This window comes from Dendrobates tinctorius, unplaced genomic scaffold (genome assembly GCF_039654945.1).
Source record: "Dendrobates tinctorius isolate UK_male_01 unplaced genomic scaffold, ASM3965494v1 ptg000145l, whole genome shotgun sequence".
In the NCBI taxonomy this organism is placed as follows: domain Eukaryota; kingdom Metazoa; phylum Chordata; class Amphibia; order Anura; family Dendrobatidae; genus Dendrobates; species Dendrobates tinctorius.
The window spans coordinates 18438635-18464071 of NW_027361812.1; the positions used below are offsets into that span (position 1 = coordinate 18438635).

The window sequence follows — 25437 nt, forward strand, 5'->3', positions numbered from 1 at the left end:
CGATATTCTATACACACAGAACAATTGTTTTAACAATCGTTCTGGTGCACATGGGGATGTGGTCAGCCCATCCGAACCGGCTACTGAACAACCGCCATTTGGCTTGCATGTAGCCGATTGGCGATTGTTTATCGATTGCAATCGTGCCACCTAAACCCCAGTGTTATTCCTCTATTTTAATTCAAACTTAGTCTTAAAGCAAAAGCTGCAGGCAGTGAAGACCCGGATTCCACCAAATTTACAGTGTTTATTCCCGTGGTCTTAAGACAACCAACTAAGATTGACACTGTCTAGCCAGTTGTCTGAGCCTAGATTATCAGTGCTGTTGTCACTTTCCTCTCCTTTGTAGGTAAAATAAGGTGTGACTTAGCAGGTAGACATAATACAGAGAAAACAAAGACATGTGGTCATAATAAAGACAGATTTTCTTATCAGTTATAAGAATATAAACATTTTTTATTAACTATATACATTTAATAGCTTCATAAATATATTATATACAAACAGGTTTATGTGCAAGAAAATAAAAATTTAAAACATCAAGTTTTGAGTTATATCTCAACTGTTCTTTTTGGAAATAAATGTTAGAAAGCGAATGCAAATGTCTTTTTAGATGTCATGCAATATTCTAATTTTTCTCTCCACATTTTGATCTGTGTTTGAACTCATTCAGAAATACTTTAGATGAAAAAAATGTTTTTAATAGCGACTCTTCAAAGAAACAGTCCATTAGTGATGACTGGTCTGCAGATTGCTAATGTCTGTTCACAGTAAAGTTCTAGGAAGCCTTATGTTCTTCTGAATTTATTAATGATTAAAAAGAGAACTCTTTTATATGCCTCACAGAACTGTCGGTTCATGGCTGCGTATAGTATGGGATTGATGCAGCTGTTTAACCACGTAAGGTTTGCGGCTATCATATGAACAACTTGGGGTGCAGCATTTTTTGCATCAAATATGTTGAGCAACAAAAAGGGGATATAACTAACCACAAAGAAGAGAAAAACCACAAAGCACATACGAGTGACTTTTTTGAAATCGGATCCAGAATCCTTCGGTTGGGGCACTGTGGCAGGGGCTGATTTAACATAATCAGTAGAATAAGATATCACGGTAGATTTGGAAGTCGTAACATGTTCTGAGATGATCTCACTGGAGGCCCCTGTGTCTACACCACTGTCTTCCACCTCCTGATATTTACTTTTTACACCAGAGTTAGCACTGGAAACACTTGCCTTTGCATTTTTGACATTGGTAAGTTTGTACTGGTCCAAGGCTTTGGAAGCAGATTTAACTTTTAGATGGATGAGCAAATAGAAGATTCCAACACAGCTTAGGCCCACCACGAAGTAAAATCCCATCAGAATGGTGGTGTAAGGTCTCCCTCTTATTCGATGAAAGCTACAAGTACAGACTTTAGGAACTAGCACGTAGACTGGCCAAAGTGGTGCAAAGCTGGCAAAGCCTGCCACCCAAGTGCCCAGGAGAATGAGCGTTGCACCTGTCTTGGAAAAAATACGATCAAAGAGTTTATTGTTGGTGATGAGAATGTAACGGCTGATGGCGATGAGGCACAAATTCATAATTGATACAGAATTGGACACAAACAACAGCATTCCAAATATCTGGCAGAAATAGGCCCCACTTCTCCAGTATAAGTGTAGATAGGAGTCTACAGAGAAAGGCTGCAGGAACGAGCAGTACAAGATGTCCGCCAAAGTTAGATTGATGATGAGTAGATTGAAACGAGTCTGCAGCTTTTTATCCAAAGCAAAGGCAAATACTGTTAACACGTTGCCGACTGTCCCCACCAAAGACACGATGATGCCCCATGTCACTGCAAAGTAACGATAGTCTACTATAGATGGGTGATAGCAGGAGAACGGATCCGAATTATTCATCCCAGAATCTGAGTCATTCATGGTGATGTATGGTTTCTTCTGCTGCAGATCTTCTTTCTAATGGCTATAAAAAAAAAAAATTCCAGTTAGTTACTTTAATGTGCATTATCACACCAACCTGTGTCAGGCAGAAATTAACATGGCTCTAAATTGAGCCCCAATTTAGAAAAGGGCGTGGGATTTGAGTGTAATTTTTTTTTCTTTTCCTAGAGTTGGCCTTCAGGGTGAGGGACACAGGTGCATACTACAACCCCCTATTATTCCTCCTCCTATGTTGATAGTTTCTTCAGCTACTGTTAGTTGTATTTCTTCTTGAGAAATCCAAGTCTTTGGCAAAGCTTCTCCTATATAGCTTGCCACCCAGCTTTCTCAGGAAGAAATACAACTAAAAGCAATTGAAGATCATAGCAAAGGCACATCCGTTCGAGAGGGGTGGTGTAGTGTGCACTGGCTTGGGTCATCACTCACCGATACTTACAGAGAGCAAAGCAGAGCAGTCATATCATTGTCGGCTGCAGCGCTCTGATCACAATTATCAGTGAGTTGTAAACACAGGTTTGGGAACCAGTGCCGTGGTGATGACTTCATCCAGTGAGCTGTTCTCACACCTGGATGAAGGGACCGCTGCAGCCCTGGTGCCCGGATATGTGCTCACCGGTAACCGGTAATTACTGTGATCTGAGCAGTACAGCCAACAATGCTTCTCTCGGATCACAGTCGCAGTGGCAGAGGGATATTGAAGCACCAGGCATCGGGCTCTGTCTATAGCAGAGAACTGGGCTTGACAAGGGGTGTGCACAGTTCACAGCTGATGCAGTTAGAGTGTAGGAAATAGGAGAAAGTAGCTGAATTAGTAAATATTAATAAAAAAAATTAAAAAACTATTTAAGTTATAAACATTTTTTTTCATAAATACAGAACATGAAAAATGCAAACCATAAAAAAAAAAAATTGTAAATCATTGAATGGAATACAGCACTCTGCAGAGAATTAAGGACCCATCAGGCAGCTGATAAATGAGGGCAAGATCAGCACCAATCTGATATTCATGACCCATCTGAAGACAGGCCATCAATACCAAATTACCTTAACCCCTCCCCCTTTAACTTATCTGCCCGTCTCAACACACATAAGGCAAATAGGTACAGAAAGAAGAGCAAATTAGAAATCAGAAGAAAAAAAAGGGTTGTTCCAGCTCCTTTAAAAATTCCAACTTTTATTCAAAATACAATCATATATAAAAAATGCTCATAGTGAGCGGAGGTAACTTAGAGGCATGAGAGGTTCCAGCAATGCGTTTCGATCTAAAAAGATCTGTGCCGTGTCCTTAGGGTGTGGAATGTTTAGCTGTATTTTTTTGCTTGCTTCATATGTGAGAAGGTTAATTTCCAGGTTACCTGTACAGCTAGTTGCCCGTATTATATTGGTGAGGTATTATAGCACTGTACGCTGGATAAAAAAACCTTAGTCATTAGGATTATTGTAATAATTACGCATATGTGTAGTCAAAAATTAGCATGCTGCGTTTGGTAAAAAAAAGTGGGCGGCATGGTGGCTCAGTGGTTAGCACTGCAGCCTTGGCTTTAAATCCCACCAAGGACAACATCTGCAAGGAGTTTGTATGTTCTCCCTGTGTTTGCGTGGGTTTTTCTCCGGGTTCTCAGTTTCCTCCCACACTCCAAAGACATACTGATAGGGAATCTAGATTGTGAGCCCCATCGGGGACAGTGCCAATGTAAATCGCTGTGGAATTAATGGTGCTACTGTATACAAATGAATAAAATAAATAAATCATCAAATACTTTTCATCAAACCCCCACCATGACTAATTCAGATGCTAAATTCTCTAAAGAACTTTGCCCAACTATGAAATTATGTGCTGAATTATTTGACATTTATTTTATACCTGCCATATAATATATATATAAATCTGTGCTAACGGCTAACGTGTAAGGAAACAATCCCACTCAGAGTCAAAGACCCCCCAACATCAGCTTTCTGAAACCCCATTTTAACAGGGTTTAAATGAGGGAAATCATTTTTTTTTGTTTTAACCTTGGTCACACACAGAGAGTAGTGTGACCCCAGGCAATAATAGTAAATGGGCTCCTTGCTTCTTAATAAGTCATAGAACACACAATCTTTATGCTTCGCCAATGATCCAGCCATATAGCCTTATATGATACCAGGCACAAGGTATTATTAGGGTTAGGGTGGTCCGACAGTGCTGATCTTATTGACCATGGAATAAGAGACACACATACATTTTAGCATGATTATTTTTTTTCGTTTAAAAGTGTGCCTTGTATTCAGAAAAATACGGTACTCACCAGACACAGTGTCACACTTCTGATGATCTGAATCTGTATGGCCAGGCTGCCTTTATATAATGCATTTTCTTAAAAGCCCCACCTTGCTCAATAATTTCCCATCAGCTCCGTAAGAACGTTAGTTCTCGTTTTAACTTGTAGTGGTTTTGCTGAATCTACTGTTAACTCTTGCTTCTCTGGACTATTTTGTGTTACTTGTTTTATCTCATGCAAGTTCCTATATAAATTTACCACAATTATTAGACTAAGAATTTAAGATAATAATATCATCTGTCACACTACGATACCTCAAGTCATATATCATTTATATCATAATGACACAAATACAAACACATGATTGACCATGACTAAATTACAGTCTTGGGGTTATAGCGAGATCATATGTTGGCTAAACTTAAAGGGGTTTTCCCATCAACTAAAGTTCATTTTGATCAATAGATCTTGGAATAATGATAATAATTTCCACAATTGGATGCATTTAAATAAAATATTCCTGTGCTGAGATAATCTTATAAATGTGCCCCTGCTGTGTACTGTGTAATGGCTGTGTCTGACCGTACAGGGACATGGTCTGATCAGACCACAGCTCCTGGACAGGGGAGGAGGCAAAAGAGTATACAAACAGGACAGCAGGGGATCACATCTCCTGGGCAGGGGAGGAGGCAAAAGAGTATACAAACAGGACAGCAGGGGATCACATCTCCTGGGCAGGGAAGGAGGCAAAAGAGTATACAAACAGGACAGCAGGGGATTACATCTCCTGGGCAGGGAAGGAGGCAAAAGAGTATACAAACAGGACAGCAGGGGATTACATCTCCTGGGCAGGGAAGGAGGCAAAAGAGTATACAAACAGGACAGCAGGGGATCACATCTCCTGGGCAGGGAAGGAGGCAAAAGAGTATACAAACAGGACAGCAGGGGATCACATCTCCTGGGCAGGGAAGGAGGCAAAAGAGTATACAAACAGGACAGCAGGGTGTTATGAATGGGTCACCAAGGAGGAACAACAAAAAGCTAAGTCCCAGAAAACCAGAGAGGTTGGTCACTATTCAGATTGCAGATCCCTGATCTTAACCACACAACAGTAGCAGTGGAGCATTCCTACGTTGTTCCTAGACGCCTCGTCACCGCCGGAGGACTACATAAACCTAAAGCAAGAAAAGGGAAAACTAACTGCCCCAGAGCAGACCCCAAAGGAAAAGACAGCCCCCACACATGTATTGACGGTGAAGCAAGATGAAAACACAAACACAGGCAGGAAAATAGGCTGAGCAAACGATGGGGCCCGACTAACTATAAAGGACAGGAAAGGAAAGCCACTGTCTGCAATCTGCCAAAAAACCCTACCAAAAATAATGTCCAACACGTCTGATAGCAAAATTAACCCTGAAGTCACTAGACTTCTCCCACTATATCAGCACACTGAAATATTCTGAAACAGAGCAAAAAGAGGCCAATCTAATAAGGGACAAAAAGGCAAATTGGCAAATACAGATAAATAGGAGTGGAAGTTCAGCATAGCCCCAGCAGGGGCAAGCTGACCACACAATAAACTGAATTGACCAACAAGCGCAAGTGTGAACATTATCAAAAAACAAACTTAACTTAAGAAGACTGGAAGAGAGCTGAAGTCCAAGACCTGAGAAGCAGACTGAATCACCAGCACTAGGATAGGGCGTCGGCTGTCTTATATCCAGTCTGATACTCCAGAGATCCAATCGTTATCCTTCTCATCAGGTGGCAGATCACTACCACTTAAACCAACCTCACTACCTCCTGTCACCACCAGAGGGAGAACGGAAGGAGAACTCTCAACTGGTGGAGCAGAAAATGAGCTCATAACAGCAGGGGATCACATCTCGTGGGCAGGGAAGGAGGCAAAAGAGTACACAGACAGGAAAGCAGAGGATCACATCTCTTGGGCAGGGAAGGAGGCAAAAGAGTATACAAACAGGACAGCAGGGGATCACATCTCTTGGGCAGGGAAGGAGGCAAAAAAGTATACAAACAGGACAGCAGGGGATCACATCTCTTGGGCAGGGAAGGAGGCAAAAAAGTATACAAACAGGACAGCAGGGGATCACATCTCTTGGGCAGGGGAGGAGGCAAAAGAGTACACAGACAGGACAGCAGGGGATCACATCTCATCTCTTGGGCAGGGAAGGAGGCAAAAGAGTACACAGACAGGACAGCAGGGGATCACATCTCTTGGGCAGGGAAGGAGGCAAAAGAGTATACAAACAGGACAGCAAGGGATCACATTTCCTGGACAGGGAAGGAGGCAAATGAGTATACTGGAAATTAAAGATTTTATTCCATTCACTTGAAACAAGACAAAGCTGCCAACACCTAGGATTACCGCTTCTAAAAACAGTAGTGCACTCTGATGAAAAAGAAATACATGCTGTCATGCTCGGGTAGAGAAAGCTGACGATCAGTCCGAGCGTTTTGTTACAATCCTCGTCTAACTTATACGGCAGTCTGACTCTGTCCGAAAGAAGATAATCTAATGTCAGTAACTGATGTGCGGGCTCATCATTACTGTCTGGTTGTGCAGAAGTAATAGACTAGGAGATATAAACATTTTTCCATTTAGCAATTAGGATTCTGAAAAAGCTGTCTGACAATCTGCGAGGGAGCCATAATGGCCGACATAAGACGTTTCATCTAACCTTCTTATAAATGTGCTGAACAGAATATACCTGTATATGAATTAGTGTTTTGTTAGTAGAAATATGGTTCGGTTTTGGTCAAACCTGCACAATACATACTTGTAGCATAGATCTAACCAGTAGCATTGCCCAGTCTATACTTTTTATGGTCACTATATTATCTAATTTTAATATAGTTAAGTATATAAGTAAATTAGGAGTAAATATCTTCTACATTTGAGCACATGGTATATTTCCTGGATTGCTTGCCAACACATGAAAGATGATCATGGGTGAAGGTAAGATGGCTCAAATCCAGGGGACATTTTTTGCTATGCAGGCTATCATTATAGGTAGCTTTACAGCTTATTATGTGAAGGATTTTTAGCATTCACATTCCATTAAGGCTCGTAATAACGCTTTGTAGGAGGCTTTTAATTTACCTGAGGTGACTCTTATGTAATGAGCTATATTTACAATCCAGTTTATAATTAAAGGAATCATAAGATATAATTTCTGAATTCATGCTTTTAACCAGAGTTACAACTCTCCCAGGAATTGTCACCCAACTTTTCTGCAGTCCTGAATAGATGACTGCAACACCTTCCAAGATAAAGAAGTAAAGAGTGTTTTACTGCATCACTGGACATAGCAAATGTCTGTGGAGACGCCTGTAAAGGTCACTGTGTCTGGGAGTTGTAAAGGCAGCTCTGTTAGTAGTCATCCCCTGTGAGGGATGAGGTAGAATCCATTTTGGATTATAGGTTCATGATATCTCCATCCACTCCTGGAATGTGCCCCCTCCCTTAGCATGCATTCCCCAAGGCCATAAAAAGCCATGCAATGTTTCCTTTTTTATTAAAACGCCAGGAAGCAGCTCTTAACACAAGGGTGTGAAATCGACTGCAGGTACAGCTAGCTGGCTCCCTTTGTCTGACCAAGCACATGGAGCCCTCGTGGCACTATAGGTCACAGCAAGGCTCTGAGGTATTGAATCTGGAAAATTACCTATAACAGAATGCAATATCTCTGAGACTAGCTGAGCACATTATCAGAATCAGTGTTCCTTCCACCATACACCCGTGCCCGGCAGCCTCCTTTAGCACTCTGCGTTATTGAGCGATAAAGCATAGCTACCAGGAATAACATACGGTAGGCATATTTAGTCTCTATGCGCAGATAAAATCCAGCGGACCCCAGTGGCAGCGCCACCATCCCATTCAAAGCTTCGGGTGGAAAGTTATGGGCCATCCACAATTCTGGACAGAAAATCATATTCTCACACATGGGAGAAGGGAGGCAGCCCAGCCCAGGGGTGGCAGCAGAGCGTGGGAGGGAACAGCCTAGGAGATATAAGGCAGACCCTCATTTTGGACTTAGTTCTTCTGCTGGCAGGAGGTCCATTACCTGATACGCCCAAGGGAATCACGTAGCTAAGATTTCGACCTGTGATCAATCAGCGCCTCCCTGTGGTCACATGCTACATAACACAGTAATTGCAACCTATCTATACCCTACCTTTGTACTGCACACCTGACTGTATACCTGTATATTGTTCTGTAAATATATGCCTGTATATTCCTAGTGCGCCTTTTCGGCGATTAAATATAAAATTAATCTTGGGATGCTCTTTTATCTCGATTCATGAATCCCCACGTCCATGCGCTCTGTTGTATATTATACGCTACTCGGATTGGTTTCTGACCTGATATAAGCCTGCTGTCGGACGGGGCTTATTTCGAACAAGGAACTGGTGGCAGAATACCGTACTGTGTTAGAGAGGAACTGTGACAGTGATGGCTGGGAGGTTTATATATATATATCCCCAGCCTGGACTGGTGATATATATCCCCCCTTACTGGGAGCACCTCAATAACTTGTACCTATAAGGGAAGCCTTTCTGGCAACTATTTGCCCTCGGTGCAGTTCCCTGACTGACCTGGGGCAAGTGGTGGTGCCAGAGAGCCGATCCCTGCTGGGTCCTTCTCTCACTCCCCCGAGGTGAGCGAAGCCGACACCCCCTTCCCTTGTGAGATCCGTCACAGCCACCTTTCCCAAGTTTTTAACAGAAATCATTTAAAGAGCAACTGTCACCAGATTTCACAATAAACATTACTTATATTAAATAGCTCTTAGACTTGATGAGACTTGTGTACACACTTTGAAAATTAATGCCAGAAGTGCTGTAGAGATTCTTTTCTACCTGCGCTAAAGAGACTAGCTCATCTCAGCTTATCTGACTGGGATACTTTCAACAGGGATTATACAGCCATTCTGACATGTATTTTCAAAATAAATACACTAGTTTCATCAGGTCTAAGAACTTTACTTAAAGGAAATCTCAGTAGGTTTTTGCTGTGTATCACTTACTGGACTGCATGGTGCAGTTTTGATAGAATCCCTGTTTTCTCAGTTGTCGATGTAGCGGTCAGATTGCGGAGCTGTGTATAACCCCGCCCACACCCCTGTTTGGCAGTTTCCTGTGTACATTGTCAGCAAGCTGCCAATCAGTGATGAGGATGGGGATATACAGATTAGACTGACTGCACTGCACGTGAGACCTCCTTTTCCTGTAGTTTTAATCTCCTGAATGTATTGAAACCACAGAACATAGTCCAGTAAGTGACACATCCCTGGAATCAGGGTCTCTGCCCCTATATTGTGCTGCCTTCAAGTTTAATAGCAGGTTTTTGCTGACATACTCCCTTTTTTTAAACAGTTTGTATTGTGAAATCTATTAACAGATCCTCTTTAAGAGGGTATTCCTATTATCATCATTCATGACTTATATTTTATTGGATTCTATGTTGACTATAGTGACTAGACCCCAATTTGTCAGATAGTTTATGGTTAACAAGTTTAAGATTGGAATGGTGACTTAGGCCTCTTTCATACTTCAGTCGTTTGACGTCAGTTGAAATCCGCCGTTTTTTTTTTTTTTGTGGAATCCGTTTTTTTCCCACAGACTTACATTAGTGACGGATTGTGACCGACAGTCGTCCGTTGCGTTCGTTTTTTGACGGATCCGTTGGTATTTCAGCGTCCGTCATGTGGAGTAGACAGACATAGTAATGTATTTTCTCTGTGGCGGAGCCGCTTTTTTAAACTGCGCATGCCCGGAAAATCTTCTATTCATGTAATTTAACCCTAAACGCCGTTCTGGCAAAGGCGAAAAAATCTCTCTCGAGTTCTGCTTCTTTAAATGTCATACACTAACAGCTGCGGTGGATCCGTCCAAACAACGAATCAGCTGCATCCGTTTTTTGCAAATCTGCAACGGATCCGTTTTTCACACATTGACGGTTGGGAACTGACGTCAAACGACTGAAGTGTGAAAGAGGCCTAAGATAACAATTTTTTGTGGGTGGTCAGGTGATGTCTTAAGTTCAGCATACAATGACTGATAGAGGAAAACAGGTTCCTCATGTTCTTATTCCTAGAAAGAGAAGAGTGCAGGTATGAATCAGTCATTAAGGTTCAAGTGGGGAAAGCCTTTCTAATGATCGCTATCTTTAGATTGTGTATTGTTAGTAATGTTCTCGTTAGTCATGCAATTAGGTTTCTAAGCAAACCCCATATTGCTCTGTTCTACAATGCGACTCTACAGTAAAAAGGTCAGTTCTGCTGTATCGGCCCGATTTCCTCTTTATCCCTTTCCTTTCATTTACAGTTAGGTTAGGGTTGCACAATAACTTTACAACACTGCAAGCTTTACTTAACCTGCAATAACTGACCAAATGCAATATGGCAACATTAATGCCAAACCTGGAGCTCAGAGACAGTTTCACAGCCCGGCAGAGCTTTAGAAAGGGTTAACAGAAACAATCGCTGCTTGGTAAACGTGCAATGCTCATCAGTATTCCTTTACCAGAGCAAATGGGTTTAATTATCCAAAGTGATTGTCTATGTCCCGCTGTAATACTGAGAGTTACTGCAGAGTAACACAAACTCCACTAGATAGCAGCAAAGTGGAGAATGAGCTGAAAATCCTGCAATGAAGCAGACCAGCAGTAATACAGTGAAGCAACCACTAGGTGGCAGCAGAATAGTCAGAGAGCCAAGTCGATACCAGACAGTAGCGCAGTACCAAAGGGAAATCCAAAGTCACAAGTCAGGTCACATGCCAGGGGTCAGAATACCAGAGAGAGAGCGGATAAGCAACGGGGCAATAACAAACGGGTAGTCTGAACACGGTCCAAAGGTCAGCAACAGAATATCAGATGCAAATTGGCAATGACAAACGGGCAGTCTGAACATGGTCCAAAGGTCAGCAACAGACACGAGTAGAGTCAGATGAATGCAGTAGGACAGATCAGGAACTCATTAGAGCCAGCTAAACACGCCGAAGGCAAGCAATACAACTGGCACTGCATACAGGTTGCAGAACCAAGATATAGCAGACCAGACACAGGAACGAGGCAGGGAAAATTAACCCCTGACATGACCAGCCCGGAAAGGAGAGACAAGACAAAAACCTCGCCTGTATCATGACAGTCTATATATTTATTTTTTTCCCCATACACTTGCATTAGTGCTTTTCCGCTGCAGAAAAGTGCTAAAACCACATGTACTCCACACATGACTATATCAATTAAGTTGAGTCAAAGCCAAATACCAGGAAGTATGAGAAACAAAGCAGTTTTATTTAAAACATGAGATACTATAAAGAGAAAAAGGCGCAGAAATGCTGTGGAAAATCGACAACATCAAAAAAATCATCAAATATGAAATACTGGGAACAAATTATGTTAACACGACATGCTTTTCAAGCAGAGTGACTCTGAAAACTGCCTGAAAAAGTGATAGCTAAATGCAGCATGATTATATTCATTTCTATATCAAAAAAACATTTGATGATATGTTTAGGCTTTTGAGCTTCGTTTAACCGCTTTAGGTTTCCAAAAGTCACCAAGTGGTTAAAAGAAAAGTGATCTGACCATTTTTCTGGCATCTCCTGCTCTGAAGATGATCTATACTTTACAATACAAATCAATGGGAAAACTCAAAATACCCCCTGGCATCTTTTTGAGCGTTTTGTCAACATTTTTGCTTGAAAAACACTTGCCGTTTCTTCAATGTTTTATAAACTTTAAAAAGATGACCTCTAAACACCAGTAAAAAAAAAACAAAGGCACAAAAAAGCTGTAAAAACACACAAAAACCATGCAAATCTGGCTGTAAAAAAAAAAAAAAAAAAAAAAGAAAAAACATATCAAAAAGTGCTCAAAGAAAAATTATAAAAAGAAGATACTTCAGCAAAAATACACCGGCTTTTCCAGAAGAATGTTCCTTGAGAAACTTAACCTAAAAAGACGTGATGTGTACAAGCTCGGAATCTGATCACCTCTCTATTGTTGGGCAGAACTTCACTTCTAGGTTAGTTGAGGGTCGTATATCTTGTTATGTATAAACACATCTCACAATTATAAGGTAACGTATTAATTTATTACTGTTTTCCCTCAGTATTTGTAAGCCAAAACCAGGAGCGGGTGATAAATACAGAAGTGGTGACGGGTTTCTATTATACTTTTCTCTGATTGTTCCACAAGCTGTTCACAAGCTTAAAAATTCTTACCATGGGCAGAAACAGGCTGCCCTAATTCCAAATAATGCTCAAGATATGGTGGTGACAGGATACTGCTATACTGTATATTGCCTCCATAATAATCGTGCCATACAGTCGTTTAGCATCAAATATTGCTATCTAGGCCATCTACGTAGCTACATTGAATGGTATCGCCACTATATTTTACCAAATGTGTTGAGGAACTAAACTTGTGGCACTTTTTAATACAGTACACTGTACTAATAGTATACTTTCTCTTCCATTGTGAAGCATCTCCTGCTTTTACTGCCGCCTTCCTCGAAGATGGAGATCAGCACTGAACCGGTGATACCTATAGCCAAAAGACTAAAGTTACAGTTCAGCCATCCATGATGGTGATATGAGACAGAATGACGAGGAGAACGACATCGTTGTGGTATCTTTCATGTTTCTGATGAGCCGGGGATTTGTTTTACTTTCCTTCCTTTTTTTTACATAGCGGATTATATTTGACGTCACAATATGTATTAAAGTCTTTTACTAATTATCTGACTGACTATCTTTAAATTTACCCAAAATAAAAGATTAAAATCAGAAGTTTGGTCTTCTGTCTTCTTTCCTTCCATTCCAAAACACTGAATCTTATCTCAAGAAATGCTTGGACTGTTCCATAACTGAGTGCGAAGTTAGAAAGACCGTATCACATATTTGGCCTTTACACAACCATTAACATCAAAACAAGACATTAAATCCATATCAACAACTACGGTTACACCAAACTACCCAACATTTCGCAATGTAAACTAAATCCCGTCACTATAAAACTGTTCTGCAGGACCAGGCATCAGCCACTACAAAATGAATGGAGCTGAAGTGCAACTTCATTCAGGCGTCACAAGCTCCAGTGGTGGCAGATGTCAACTCAATGATCTGTTAGTGTCGGTGTTAGACCCCCAAAAATCTGAAATTGATTACCTTAAATCAGTGCAGGACAGCAATATACTCTGAACGAGCTATGCCTTTGCATGTAATGTTTTGGTTGGGAGCTATTATTTCACCCTTATTCTAGCTTGTTCTCCTGACATAGGCTCAGAGCCTTTAGGTTAAAGTTGGCCATTAATTAGATTTTTGTCGGTCATCTCAAGTCTTTGGTGACTAGTAGAATAATCTCTTTTGTCTGCCCTAAAATGAAAAGGTTCAGATATAATTTAACTGTATAAACCTATTCCTCGAGCCGGGCGTCTCTCACCATGGAAATAACTAGCCTTTTGGCCAACAAGAACATGTATATGGCGTGTTCTACCTTGTTTTAAAAAGGACACCTTTTCCTTTAATACTAACTATTTGAGGCTGAATCTATGAAGGTGTTTTTGCCAGAATTCTGGCATTTTCACCCTAGCTTTGCCCAGTAGGTGGAGTTGACATGGGGCTTGGTGTCGCGCACCTGACAAATTCATCAAAACGTCCTTGACTAGACTAGCATTTCTGGCAGAGGCACTAGTCAATTGTAAAATGCACACTGCTCCTTAAAGGGAATCTGTCACCCCTTTTTTGAGATATCATATAATGATATTATTCAACTGTGTGTAGAAATGCATAGAGCAAGACAGGGAGGGGGGGGGAGTAGGTGAATAAGCGCCGCCCAGCGGACCGGACAGCGGCAGTTTACATACATCTGAACCAATATAAAAAAGGTATTTCTGCATGAAAGGTGCGGGGTCAGGGGGAAGCAAAAGTACTAAGAGAATCCTTATGTGACACAAAATTGAATGATATCATTGTATGATATCTCTAAAAAGGGGTGACAGATTCCCTTTAAGTGTTTTGTGCAAAAACTGCCTGCCATTTAAATTGGCACTGATGGTCCAAAAAACAGACAAGACCAGTGCATGCTCCACCGTGTGATCCTTGTGGCCATCTCTGGTATTTATATACAGAAATGGTGTCTTCCGAATACTTTGCTGCACTTGGGAACAGATATGTGGTCATTCAAATGGGTGTCTGTCTTCAACTTTAGTTTCATGGGGGCTGTGAAACAACTTTTTATCACAGTTTCATCACTTTCTCAACACTGTTTCATTAAGTCACATGAACCACTGTGGAGAAACTCATGCAAACAATATCTCATATCTTCATTTCTGAACTGTTGGCATAAGAAAGGCTAGTTTCACCACCCTTGACCGTGCCCCCTCCGGTCAGCTCCTCCTCTGATCACATGACGCTGCATGCGATCAGCGTACCCTATATTTAGTGTTGGGTACGCTGGTCATGCGCTGGCACACTCTTTCCGGCGCATCCGCCCTTTTGGTGCTGCGCCAACGTGCACCAAACGCACTGTGTTGCATTTTTGTGCGCTCAGCGCAGCGCCAAAAGGGCGGATGCAGCGGCAAAAGTGTGCCATTGCACGACCAGCGTACCAAACACTAAATATAGGGTACGCTGATCGCATGCAGTGTCATGTGATCAGAGGAGGAGCTGACCGGAGGGGGCTCGGCTGGGGGCGGAGCTTAGCGGCGGCCATGCGCTGCGCCCAGAAACGCTAGTGTGAAACTAGCCAAATGGGGACTGCTCATTCTCTAAAAGGTGGGAGCCCTGGAAGTTAAACCTTTTGTACATTTATAGAATATATATATATATTTTGATATGCAATAAATGTCAAATATTAGTATTCCTTGAAGTTTAATAATCGTAGCTCTGAGGTGTGGTTCAGTCTGATAACGTGGCCCTCTAACCAGAAAAATGTATGCATACCGGATCTAAATAAAGTACTGTGTGTATTATTTTGTCAGAGAAATGACTACATAGGCATCCTTGTGAGGAACTTTCACAACTTTCACTCTTCCTTATTGGGATTTCCACGCTGTCAACAGTTTGCCACCAGCTCTTACAAACAGTAATCTATAGATTTGTTTGTGACTTGTTTGTATTACTGGAAGGCAGGAAACAAGGAAGCAAAATATATGCTGAAAGCGCAAACTAACATTTTTTAAATCTTTAAAAAATTTATACGCTAGACCACGATTCATTTTTTTTAAGTGAATTTTCTTTTTGTCTTTTGGCATGTGTTGCATTTTTTTGCTCCAAATTCTTCAAAATGATCCACAGTGATTAATGAATATTGTGCAAAATGAAAGGATGCTCCCTTCTTCGTCCCTATTATTTATTTATTTTTTTTACTTTTCTAATACAAAAGTAGCATGAACTTTTAAAATGTCACACGTTAAAGGGAATCTGTCACCTCATTTTTGGTCTATGAGATGCAGCCACCACCATCAGGGGCTTATCTACAGCATTCTGGAATGCTATAGATAAGCCCCCAATGTAGCCTGAAAGATAAGAAAAATGAGTTAAGCGCCTGTTACACTAAGCGATATCGCTAGCAATATCGCTATAACTTCACCGATTTTGTGACGCAGCAGCGATATTGCTAGTGATATCACTATGTGTGATACTTACCTCCGACCGGCTCCCCCGCTGGTTATCGCTGATCGCGTGAGAACGTCCTGGGCCGTTTCTCATCGGCCACTTCCTGCTGGGCTTCCTGTGGCGCCGACGAGCGACGCATGGACGCGGGCAGGAGGACGTCAGGATCGCCTTGTATGACAGGTATGTAGCGACCCCTGACCCCTGCTATGTCGCTGGTGAGATCTGCCCGTATGGCAGCTCACTAGCGACCACGTAGCGATGCACCAGTGATCCTGACCGGGTCATATCGTGGTCGGGATCGCTGGTGCATCGCTAAGTGTAACGGTACTCTTAGATTATACTCACCGGGGGGGGGGCATGGTCCGGTGTGGTGGTTGTCGTGGTCCGATCCGGCGCCTCCCATCTTCTAGCAATGACGTCCTCCTTCTTACTTCTGCCGCGGCTCCTGCGCTGGTGTACTTTATCTGCCCTATTGAAGGCAGAGTAAAGTACTGCAGCGTGCAGGCGCCGGACCTCTAGGATCTTTCCCGGCGCCTGCGCACTGCAGTACTCTACTCTGCCCTCAATAGGGCAGAAATAGTATGCCTGCGCAGGAGCCGCAGCAGAGGTAAGAAGGAGGACATCATAACTAGAAGATGGGAGGCGCCGGACCGGACCACGACACCCATCAGACTGGACCCTCGGGTGAGTAGAATCTAACTCATTTTTCTTTTCTTTCACTTTACATCGGGGTCTTATCTACAGGATTACAGAATGATGTAGATAAGCCCCTGATGGCCGTGGCCGCATCTCATAGGCCAAAAATGAGGTGACAGATTCCCTTTAAGCTTCAACTAAGTAATATACTAAATAACATCAGGCAGATTTGGTACTAAGATACTGGAGTATAACTTTGTCCGTAATGTGACACAGCACAGGTTTTAAAATTCAAATTACTAATCTCACTAATCTAGCTATTTACTGCGATTTCTGGTTTCCAGTTTCTTTATGCTTCAGTATTCCTATTAGATACAAAATACTTTTTGAGCGATCCTTGCTCCTGATTTTCAATATTGTACAACTATATCATCTTCTAATAACATCTAACGCTAGGTGCCCATGATCAGGAAGAGTAGAGTTTTAGACGCAGTGTATTTTTGCTGGGTCCAAAACGCTGCGCCCACTGTGCTTCAATTTAACGCTGCGTACACTCACCCGCGGTGCTGGTTCACGAGCCGCAGCATGTACATTTCTGTATCGTAAACGCTAATTTCCGCTGCAGATTTTGACCAGTTGAATTTCATTACATGCAGTAAATCCGCATGTACTGACAAAGAAGTGCAGCAATTAGAAAGCAGCATTTTGGACGCAGCGAAAATACACTGCTTCCAAAACATTATCATTCCTGATCTTGGTGATGTAGCCTTAAGGGGCCTTTACACATAGCGATATCGCTAGCAATATCACTAAAGCGTCACCAATTTTGTGACGCAGCAGCGATATTGCTAGCGATATCGCTATGTGTGATATTTACCTCCGACCGGCTCCCATGCTGTCTGTCGCTGATCGCGTGAGATCGTGCAGCTCCATTTCTCATCGGGCGCTTCCCACTGGTCTTCTTGCTTTCGCCGACGAGCGACGCGTGGACGCGGGCGGGAGGACGTCAGGATCGCCGCGTCTGAAAGGTAAGTAACGACCGCTGCTGCGTCGCTACATCGCTGTGAGATCTTCCTGTGTGGCAGCTCACTAGCGACCATTTAGCGATGCACCAGTGATCCTGACCGGGTCGTATCGTTGTCGGGATCGCTGGTGCATCGCTAAATGTAAAGGGGCCTTTAGACCTAACATGCTAATGATGGCAGAGATGCTACAATGCAAACAAATCTAATAAAGCAATGACAAGCAGCTTATTGATGGGGAACAACTCTTTACCAAACTTTTGCAAGAATATGCATGGGTAAAATGGACACTTGTAAGATACACTGGTCAGAGAGTGGATGGATGCTATGACATCCACCCATCACGAAAAATATACACTAAACGGTATACTTTTTTTGTGGCCGTGTAAAAAGATGCTTGGAATGTAACAGCGCAGAAAATGAGGACAGAGCAGTAACTTAACCAAAGATTGATTATTATTCTAACACAGGAATTTGAATGATTAAGATGCAAAATTAAACAGGGTTAGTAGATACTGAGACCAACAAATTGATTTGCAATCTAAACATAAGTTACTTCTTTGGTAAGAAGCAGCATTCACAGTTATAACAATTAAACTCTATTATGCCAAGCACTGAACATTTACAATAGATACAAACCTCTCTATCCTGTCACTCGGTTTTATGGTGCGTCACAGTCAGATCCTTATCTGTCATCTGGTCACTCTGGTAATAATGACACACTGTCCAGGCCCTAGTGGGGGTCTAGGCTATTAAACCATTAGGCCTCAAGTCCTTTCTTGGTGGGTCACTTCTAGCATGCATTCTCTGGCTGCCTCCATACTCTGAAGCGTGGTCCTGGTCCCCTGTGTACCGCACTTCTGCCCCTTACATTGCAGATGTCACGAAAGTCCCTCCAACATGATCTGGTAGTTTCTCTTAACACTGGTCTCACTCACTGAGTTCTGGCCTCCATCACTAAGCTTTGCTCCCAGTCTCTCGGTCCTTTACTCTGGTCTGGACACTTGTAGTGGCGGCTGTAAGCCAACCACAGTGGACCACACGTCCTTCTTGCTACAGGTTCAGGTTCCAACTCCTCTTCTTCGCTACCCACCTGGGCCTTATATAATTAATAACTGAGACACAGCTCCCACCTGACCTGGTGCCTCCTCCAATCTCTTCCCTCAGGGAACACGCACTTCATTCTTAAGTTTTTTTACTAATGTAATTTTCTCTGCTTTCTCATTTTCTATCATGTTTGACAAGCAGTTGGTGGTGTACACTTGCAGGCACTTGGTTAGCATTAACTGTGTGAGTCTTCTCACTTGTCCATCTTCTTGCATCAGTTTTCGGTGTATCTGTTACAGCTTAATAAATGACAGAGATGAGCACACAGCACACTTTCTCTGGCAAAATCACTCTTCTACAATTTTTTTTCATTTTTGGTTTGTATTTTGTATTTATTTGTGTTTTAAATAAAGCGGTTTTGATTTGCCACGTTCACACGTTAAGTATTTGGTGGGGGTTTTTTTACTTCAGTATTTGTAAGCCAAAACCAGCAGTGGGTGATAAATACAGAAGTGGTGACATGTTTCTATTATACTTTTCCTTTGATTGTTCCTCTCTTGATTTTGGCCTACAAATATTGAGGCAAAAAAAAAAAAAAAATCACCAAATACTCAACATGTGCACGTGAAATACTTCCTGAAATCTGACTTTGTCAAAACTTTATTGATACAAGGCTTGGGGCAGATTACATGCATTTTTACCTGCAAATTTTCTGCATCTAATGCAATTCTATGGGGAAAATCCACATATCAAAATCAGCACAACCATAAGAGGTATTGAGATGTTGAGGATTTCAAAAAACCCAGATCAGTTTACACTGTGATATATATACACTCACTGGCCACTTTATTAGGTATACCTGTCCAACTGTGTGTTAAGACTTAATTTCTAATCAGCCAATCACATGGCGGCAACTCAGTGCATTTAGGCATGTAGACATGGTCAAGACAATCTCCTGCAGTTCAAACCGAGCATCAGTATGGGGAAGAAAGGTGATTTGAGTGCCTTTGAACGTGGCATGATTGTTGGTGCCAGAAGGGCTGGTCTGAGAATTTCAGAAACTGCTGATCTACTGGGATTTTCACGCACAACCATCTCTAGGGTTTACAGAGAATGGTCCGAAAAAGAAAAAAAATCCAGTGAGCGGCAGTTCTGTGGCCGGAAATGCCATGTTGATGCCAGAGGTCAGAGGAGAATGGGCAGACTGGTTCGAGCTGATAGAAAGGCAACAGTGACTCAAATTGCCACCCGTTACAACCAAGGTAGGCAGAAGAGCATCTCTGAACGCACAGTGCGTCGAACTTTGAGGCAGATGGGCTACAGCAGCAGAAGACCACACTGGGTACCACTCCTCTCAGCTAAGAACAGGAAACTGAGGCTACAATTTGCACAAGCTCATCGAAATTGGACAGTAGAAGATTGGAAAAACGTTGCCTGGTCTGATGAGTCTCGATTTCTGCTGCGACATTCGGATGGTAGGGTCAGAATTTGGCGTAAACAACATGAAAGCATGGATCCATCCTGCCTTGTATCAACGGTTCAGGCTGGTGGTGGTGGTGTCATGGTGTGGGGAATTTTTTCTGGGCACTCTTTGGGCCCCTTGGTACCAATTGAGCATCGTTGCAACGCCACAGCCTACCTGAGTATTGTTGCTGACCATGTCCATCCCTTTATGACCACAAAGTACCCAACATCTGATGGCTACTTTCAGCAGGATAATGCGCCATGTCATAAAGCTCGAATCATCTCAGATTGGTTTCTTGAACATGACAATGAGTTTACTGTACTCAAATGGCCTCCTCAGTCACCAGATCTCAATCCAATAGAGCATCTTTGGGATGTGGTGGAACGGGAGATTCGCATCAGGGATGTGCAGCCGACAAATCTGCGCCAACTGTGTGATGCCATCATGTCAATATGGTCCAAAATCTCTGAGGAATGCTTCCAGCACCTTGTTGAATCTCTGCCACGAAGAATTGAGGCAGTTCTGAAGGCAAAAGGGGGTCCAACCCCTTACTAGCATGGTGTACCTAATAAAGTGGCCAGTGAGTGTATATATATATATTTTATATTTTTTTTTAATAGTAATGAGATTTTTATAAATCCCATCTGCTTTGCTGGAACTGTAAGATGCTGCCTTTTTGGCGCAGTGAAGATACACACCATTTAGCCCTATCAGTTGCCTGCACCGCCATCAGGGGCTTATCTACAGTATTAATAATAATAATAATAATAATAAATTTTATTTCTATAGCGCTGACATATTCCGCAGCACTTTACATTTCAGAGGGGACTTGTACAGACGATAGACATTACAGCATAACAATAATCACATAGATTATAACAGATGCCAAGAGGAATGAGGGCCCTGCTTGCAAGCTTACAATCTATGAGGAAAAAAGGTAGACACGAAAGGTGGGTGGTAACAGTTGCCCTGATTGTATGGACCAGCCATAATGTTAAGTGTGTAACAGTACAGACACAGAGGGCTAATGGATGCATAAAGCATGTGGGAACATGATGCGGGGAACCTGGTTATGGTAATACTTTTGGCTGTGCCACACAGAGATAGATTAGGTTAATATGTTGAGGCGATAGGCCAGCCTGAATAAATGCATTTTCAGGGCACGCTTAAAATTGTGGGGATTGGGGACTAATCGTATTGACCTGGGAAGTGCATTCCAAAGAATTGGCGCAGCACGTGTATAGTCTTGAAGACGGGAGTGGGAGGTTCTGAAACCGCTGTGCACACGGTGCGGATTCACCCGCGGATTTTGCACAATCCGCAGGTAAATCCGCAGGTCAAAAGACCTGCGGTTTACACTGTCAATTCTTTCTGCAGATTTGAAACTGCAGGCAAAACCGCATGGAAAAATCTGCACCGTCTGCACAGCGGTTTCATTTTTCCATAGGCTAGAATGGTACTGTTCATCACCTGCAGTTCTGCAGGGCCAAATCCGCTGCGGACCCACAGCAGAATCCGCACCGTGTGCACAGAGCCTTACAGACCTAGACCTGTGCACTGCTGAAAGACATCGTTGTATCCAGCCTAGATAATCACCTGTGAGCCGCTGGTGGCTGAACTCCACACTGATGCATTTAGGAAACATTGCCACTGGTTTCATAGATTGCTGCAGATTAACGACTCTTTCACACATTTGTTTTCTTGGTAGGTGTGCTATCCTTTACTTTTAAAGGATACAGGTCCTTTGACCTGCGGATTTTTCCAAATCCGCAGCACCTTCCACTAAGTGTGCACATGGCCTTACTCGGTTCTGTGTTTGCTGATCAAACTCGCCATATTTTTGATAAGTGAAAACCACTAAGAACATTTTTTCTTTCTACTACAAAAAATGGAAACAGCAAGAAATTTAAAAAACTGAATCAAGACATGATCTAGCAAATTGAAAAAAAAACCCAAAAAACTCCGGCCTATCAGACAGATGAAAAACAAACAAGTGACAGCAAGCAGCGATCTAGATAATGGTGAGGATTTAAAACACAGGGAAGATTTACAAGTGCTGTGCTCCATGTGCCACACTAATTACGCGGGCACACGACTTGTTGATGCATGTGGCACTAGATCAAAACAAGGAAAGGAGAAATGTATGTACCACACTGTTTGGCACAGGTGCCGATGAGTCACATGCAGGGTGCTATTCTTATTTGGGTTCCCTCACACTATCGTATGTTGTCTCATGTGAGAGAATCAGGCTGGTTATGCTAATGACACTCTGCTCCAGATCTGCATGAGCAGAGTGTCAGTTCACTGTGCTGCGATCCTCTCACTTGGGAACATTGCAGCACAGGTGCGGGGGAAAGTAATTTCTCCATTGCCGACGTCCACAGTAATCGGACTGCACTCAGATGCCATCCAAGTGTTATACAGCAGTGAGAGCCCGTAGTCGCATCCGTGCATGGGAGTATTTGGGCATCATGTGGTCTCCATGCACCTTGGTACTCCCATGCTGCATGTGTCAGGTCAGGTGCAAGAATTTACATAAAGAGAAAAAATAATAACCCTCCTTAGTATATTTTCACTATATATTATGTACGTGTGATAGTGAAAGGGGCCATTCATATCTCCATAATTTTTCGTGGACTGTGCGGTTCATGTAAAATCGTGGAGACGTGTCCAATTTTGATCGGATCAAAATAAGCATAGTGAGTATGAGAAAAGCAAATGACACTCGGACCACCCTCAGATCAGACTCCGAACGCACCCTGATCAAAGTCTGAGCAGAATAATTAGTCTAGATTTAAAAAAAAAAAAAAAAAAAATCTAAATGGCATCTTAGCATGACAGTCATCAGCTGTCCAATCATTAACAGATAATTGCCTCTTCTATGGTGAGATTTGCAGAACTTATACAACTATTTAGGGCAGGTTCACACAGTTTTTTCTATGTAGATTTTTTTAATCAAAATTCTTTTTATTAAAGGGAATTTTTATTATATAAGAAGGAGGAAGGGAGAAAAATATGAAAAAGTAATTTTTACAAATAAGATTGAAAGAGTATTATAATAAACATTACTTATATGAAAGCTGTAACCAGGAGAGAATGTTCGGGAAGGGGGATAGGAGAAGATGGTAACAAACAAATAAAGTAATGTAGGCTTCTACAAAGAAAGAGAAAGGAAAATAGGAAAACGGAAGGGAAAGGAAAAGTGAAGGAAAAAGAGGAAATAACAAAGGGAAAAAGAAGGGAAACAAAACAAAGATCACCTGAGTAGAACATCCTCATGGAAAAATTATTAAAAAAAAATCGTATGAGATATTTTCTATTCTTCTAGTGTATTAATATTTGACATATTAACATGAAATTTGGTAAAGAAAAGACAAAATGTTTTAGATAAAAGGGCTCTTATGTGGAGGAAAAATTGCGTGCCAAGCGGACAACCTATTATAACACTTCTTTAATAAATTCTATTTCAGGTCATGAGATAATTTGAATGAGTGGAATTTATTTCAACAATTTCGGAGAGTATTGGGGGGAATGGGAGAGTTCCACTTTTATGCAATTAATGATTTTGTGTTGGAAAGTATGTGTAGTGCGATAAGTCTAAGGGTATGTGCACACGGTGCAGATTCTGCTGCAGTTCTGCAGCGGATTTGGCCCTGCGAATCCGCAGCAGAACTGCAAGTGATGTAGAGTACCATTTAAGGCTATGTAAAACAAAAAACCCTGTCACTTCTTTTGTGCAGTTCTGCAGCAGTTTTACACCTGCTCCATTATAGGAATCCGCAGGTGTAAAACTGCAGGGGAAATCCACACAAAAACTGCAGTAAATCGGCAGGTAAAACACAGGTCATTCTACTTGCGGATTTAGCAAAATCTGCACGGAAAATTCCACAGCAGAATCTGCAACGTGTGCACATACCCACAGCGTGTGAACATACCCTAATACCTTTGTTTTATGTAGATTTTTTAAGCGGATCCACTTCAAAAGCCATGTAAGGGAAGTCAGTGTGAACATGCCCTTAATTCTCCACGGTGACTGTCGCGATTTGATTTCATACAAAGTCAAAGCCGAGATGGCAATAGTTCTAAGTTGGGGATATAATTGACTTATGTGATAAGTACAAGCACAACATGGCAGATGTCTGGTATCACATGAATAAACTTGATATCACCCAATAGAATCTCAATCCGTACAATTTCACAATGTGTCTTCCCGGGTGCACACTCGTGCGATTATTGGGATCGATAAGTCCCAGTGGACTCCTGGTCTAAGTAGTAGGATTTTTTGTTCCCCTTATAATTTACGTATTCTTTAACAAAGTGTTAATAAAAAAAATGCAATAATTGAAGGTATTTCTGTTTTCTGTCCAGCTGCAGACTCCATACACGCCTCACACATCCCTGTAAGACTCACCTGACAGTAGCTGGATCACAGACAGGCAAGTCCTGGGCGCTCTCTGTCCTGGTGCTCTTCTTCTGCCTTCCCGCAGGACAGTGGGAGGAAATACTTCCAATACCTCAGTGTAATGGGCAGGTACACAATCTGGAATGGAGACAAACTATGTTGCAACATCATTAACCCATTCAGTTTCAGGAAGTGATGGTATGGAAGGCTCACCTTATACAACAGGGCGTGTAATGCCGTCTTATCTGACTCACAACTTGGGAAATTCAAGGAACTTATTTTTAAGCTTTCAGTCTTATTTAGACAGGAAGGTGAAGTGCTGCATTTATTGCATAACTCAGCCCTGTCTGCCTGTAAACGAGTTTCTGGCTAAGGGGCAGATAGAGGTTACAGAAGGGGTTGGGGAGGGAATGCTAATGGGGAAATTCCTGATTACTGGTCTTTTTTCTTGGCTCAGGTCTTCATTAATGATGAGGGATTGTGCTCGGATAAGGTATTATCTGAGCACTAGTGTTGAGCATTCCGATACCGCAAGTATCGGGTATCGGCCGATATTAGCGGTATCGGAATTCCGATACTGACTTCCGATACTTTTGTCATATCGGATATCGGAATCGGAAGTTCCCATCATGCTATGAGCCTGCTTGCTTTGATTAAGCCAATGGGAATCCTCCGAAGTGTGGGCACATCCTGTTAGGCATGTAGGCATGTTAACTATTGGCATGGCTGTGATTGGCTGCCGAAATGATGTCATGATGCACTATAAAAGCCACCGCAGCCGCCATTTCTGGTTCACTCTGCTGTGAATTCAGTTAGGGACAGGCTGCTGTTGAAGACTGTGAGGGACAGTTAGAAATAGTGATCATCAAACATATCTATTGCTCTACCCAGGCTACATAATCCACCACAGTAGCATTTTTTTAGCCCAGCAGCGCTGTTTTAATAGCTGTCTGCAAGGGCTGTGTGAGTGCAGCTCACGCTGTGGAGTGGGTCCTGCAGCCACGTCAGGCTG

At 42.2% G+C, this 25437-nt stretch overlaps 1 protein-coding gene across 4 annotated transcripts; it reads right to left on the reverse strand.

The window, feature by feature from the left end:
• Nucleotides 1-435: 435 nt before the first annotated feature.
• On the reverse strand, nt 436-25073 carry GPR84 (G protein-coupled receptor 84). Of its 4 annotated transcripts, none has more exons than XM_073546268.1 (3): nt 24639-25073; nt 24435-24563; nt 436-1965 (listed from the first exon to the last, which is right to left on the reverse strand). In XM_073546268.1, the coding sequence occupies exon 3, from the start codon at nt 1920-1922 to the stop codon at nt 789-791; it is 1134 nt and encodes a 377-aa protein (XP_073402369.1). In that variant the 5' UTR covers nt 1923-1965; nt 24435-24563; nt 24639-25073; the 3' UTR covers nt 436-788. The 4 variants fall into 4 exon arrangements, with proteins under 4 accessions (XP_073402369.1, XP_073402371.1, XP_073402370.1 ...); XM_073546270.1 differs by having other exon boundaries at nt 24435-24579; XM_073546269.1 differs by lacking the exon at nt 24639-25073 and having other exon boundaries at nt 24435-24626.
• Nucleotides 25074-25437: the final 364 nt, after the last annotated feature.

What these genes read in the sequence shown, in the direction of transcription:
- GPR84 (XM_073546268.1), bottom strand. Translation starts at nt 1,922, where the DNA reads ATGAATGACTCAGATTCTGGGATGAATAATTCGGATCCGTTCTCCTGC.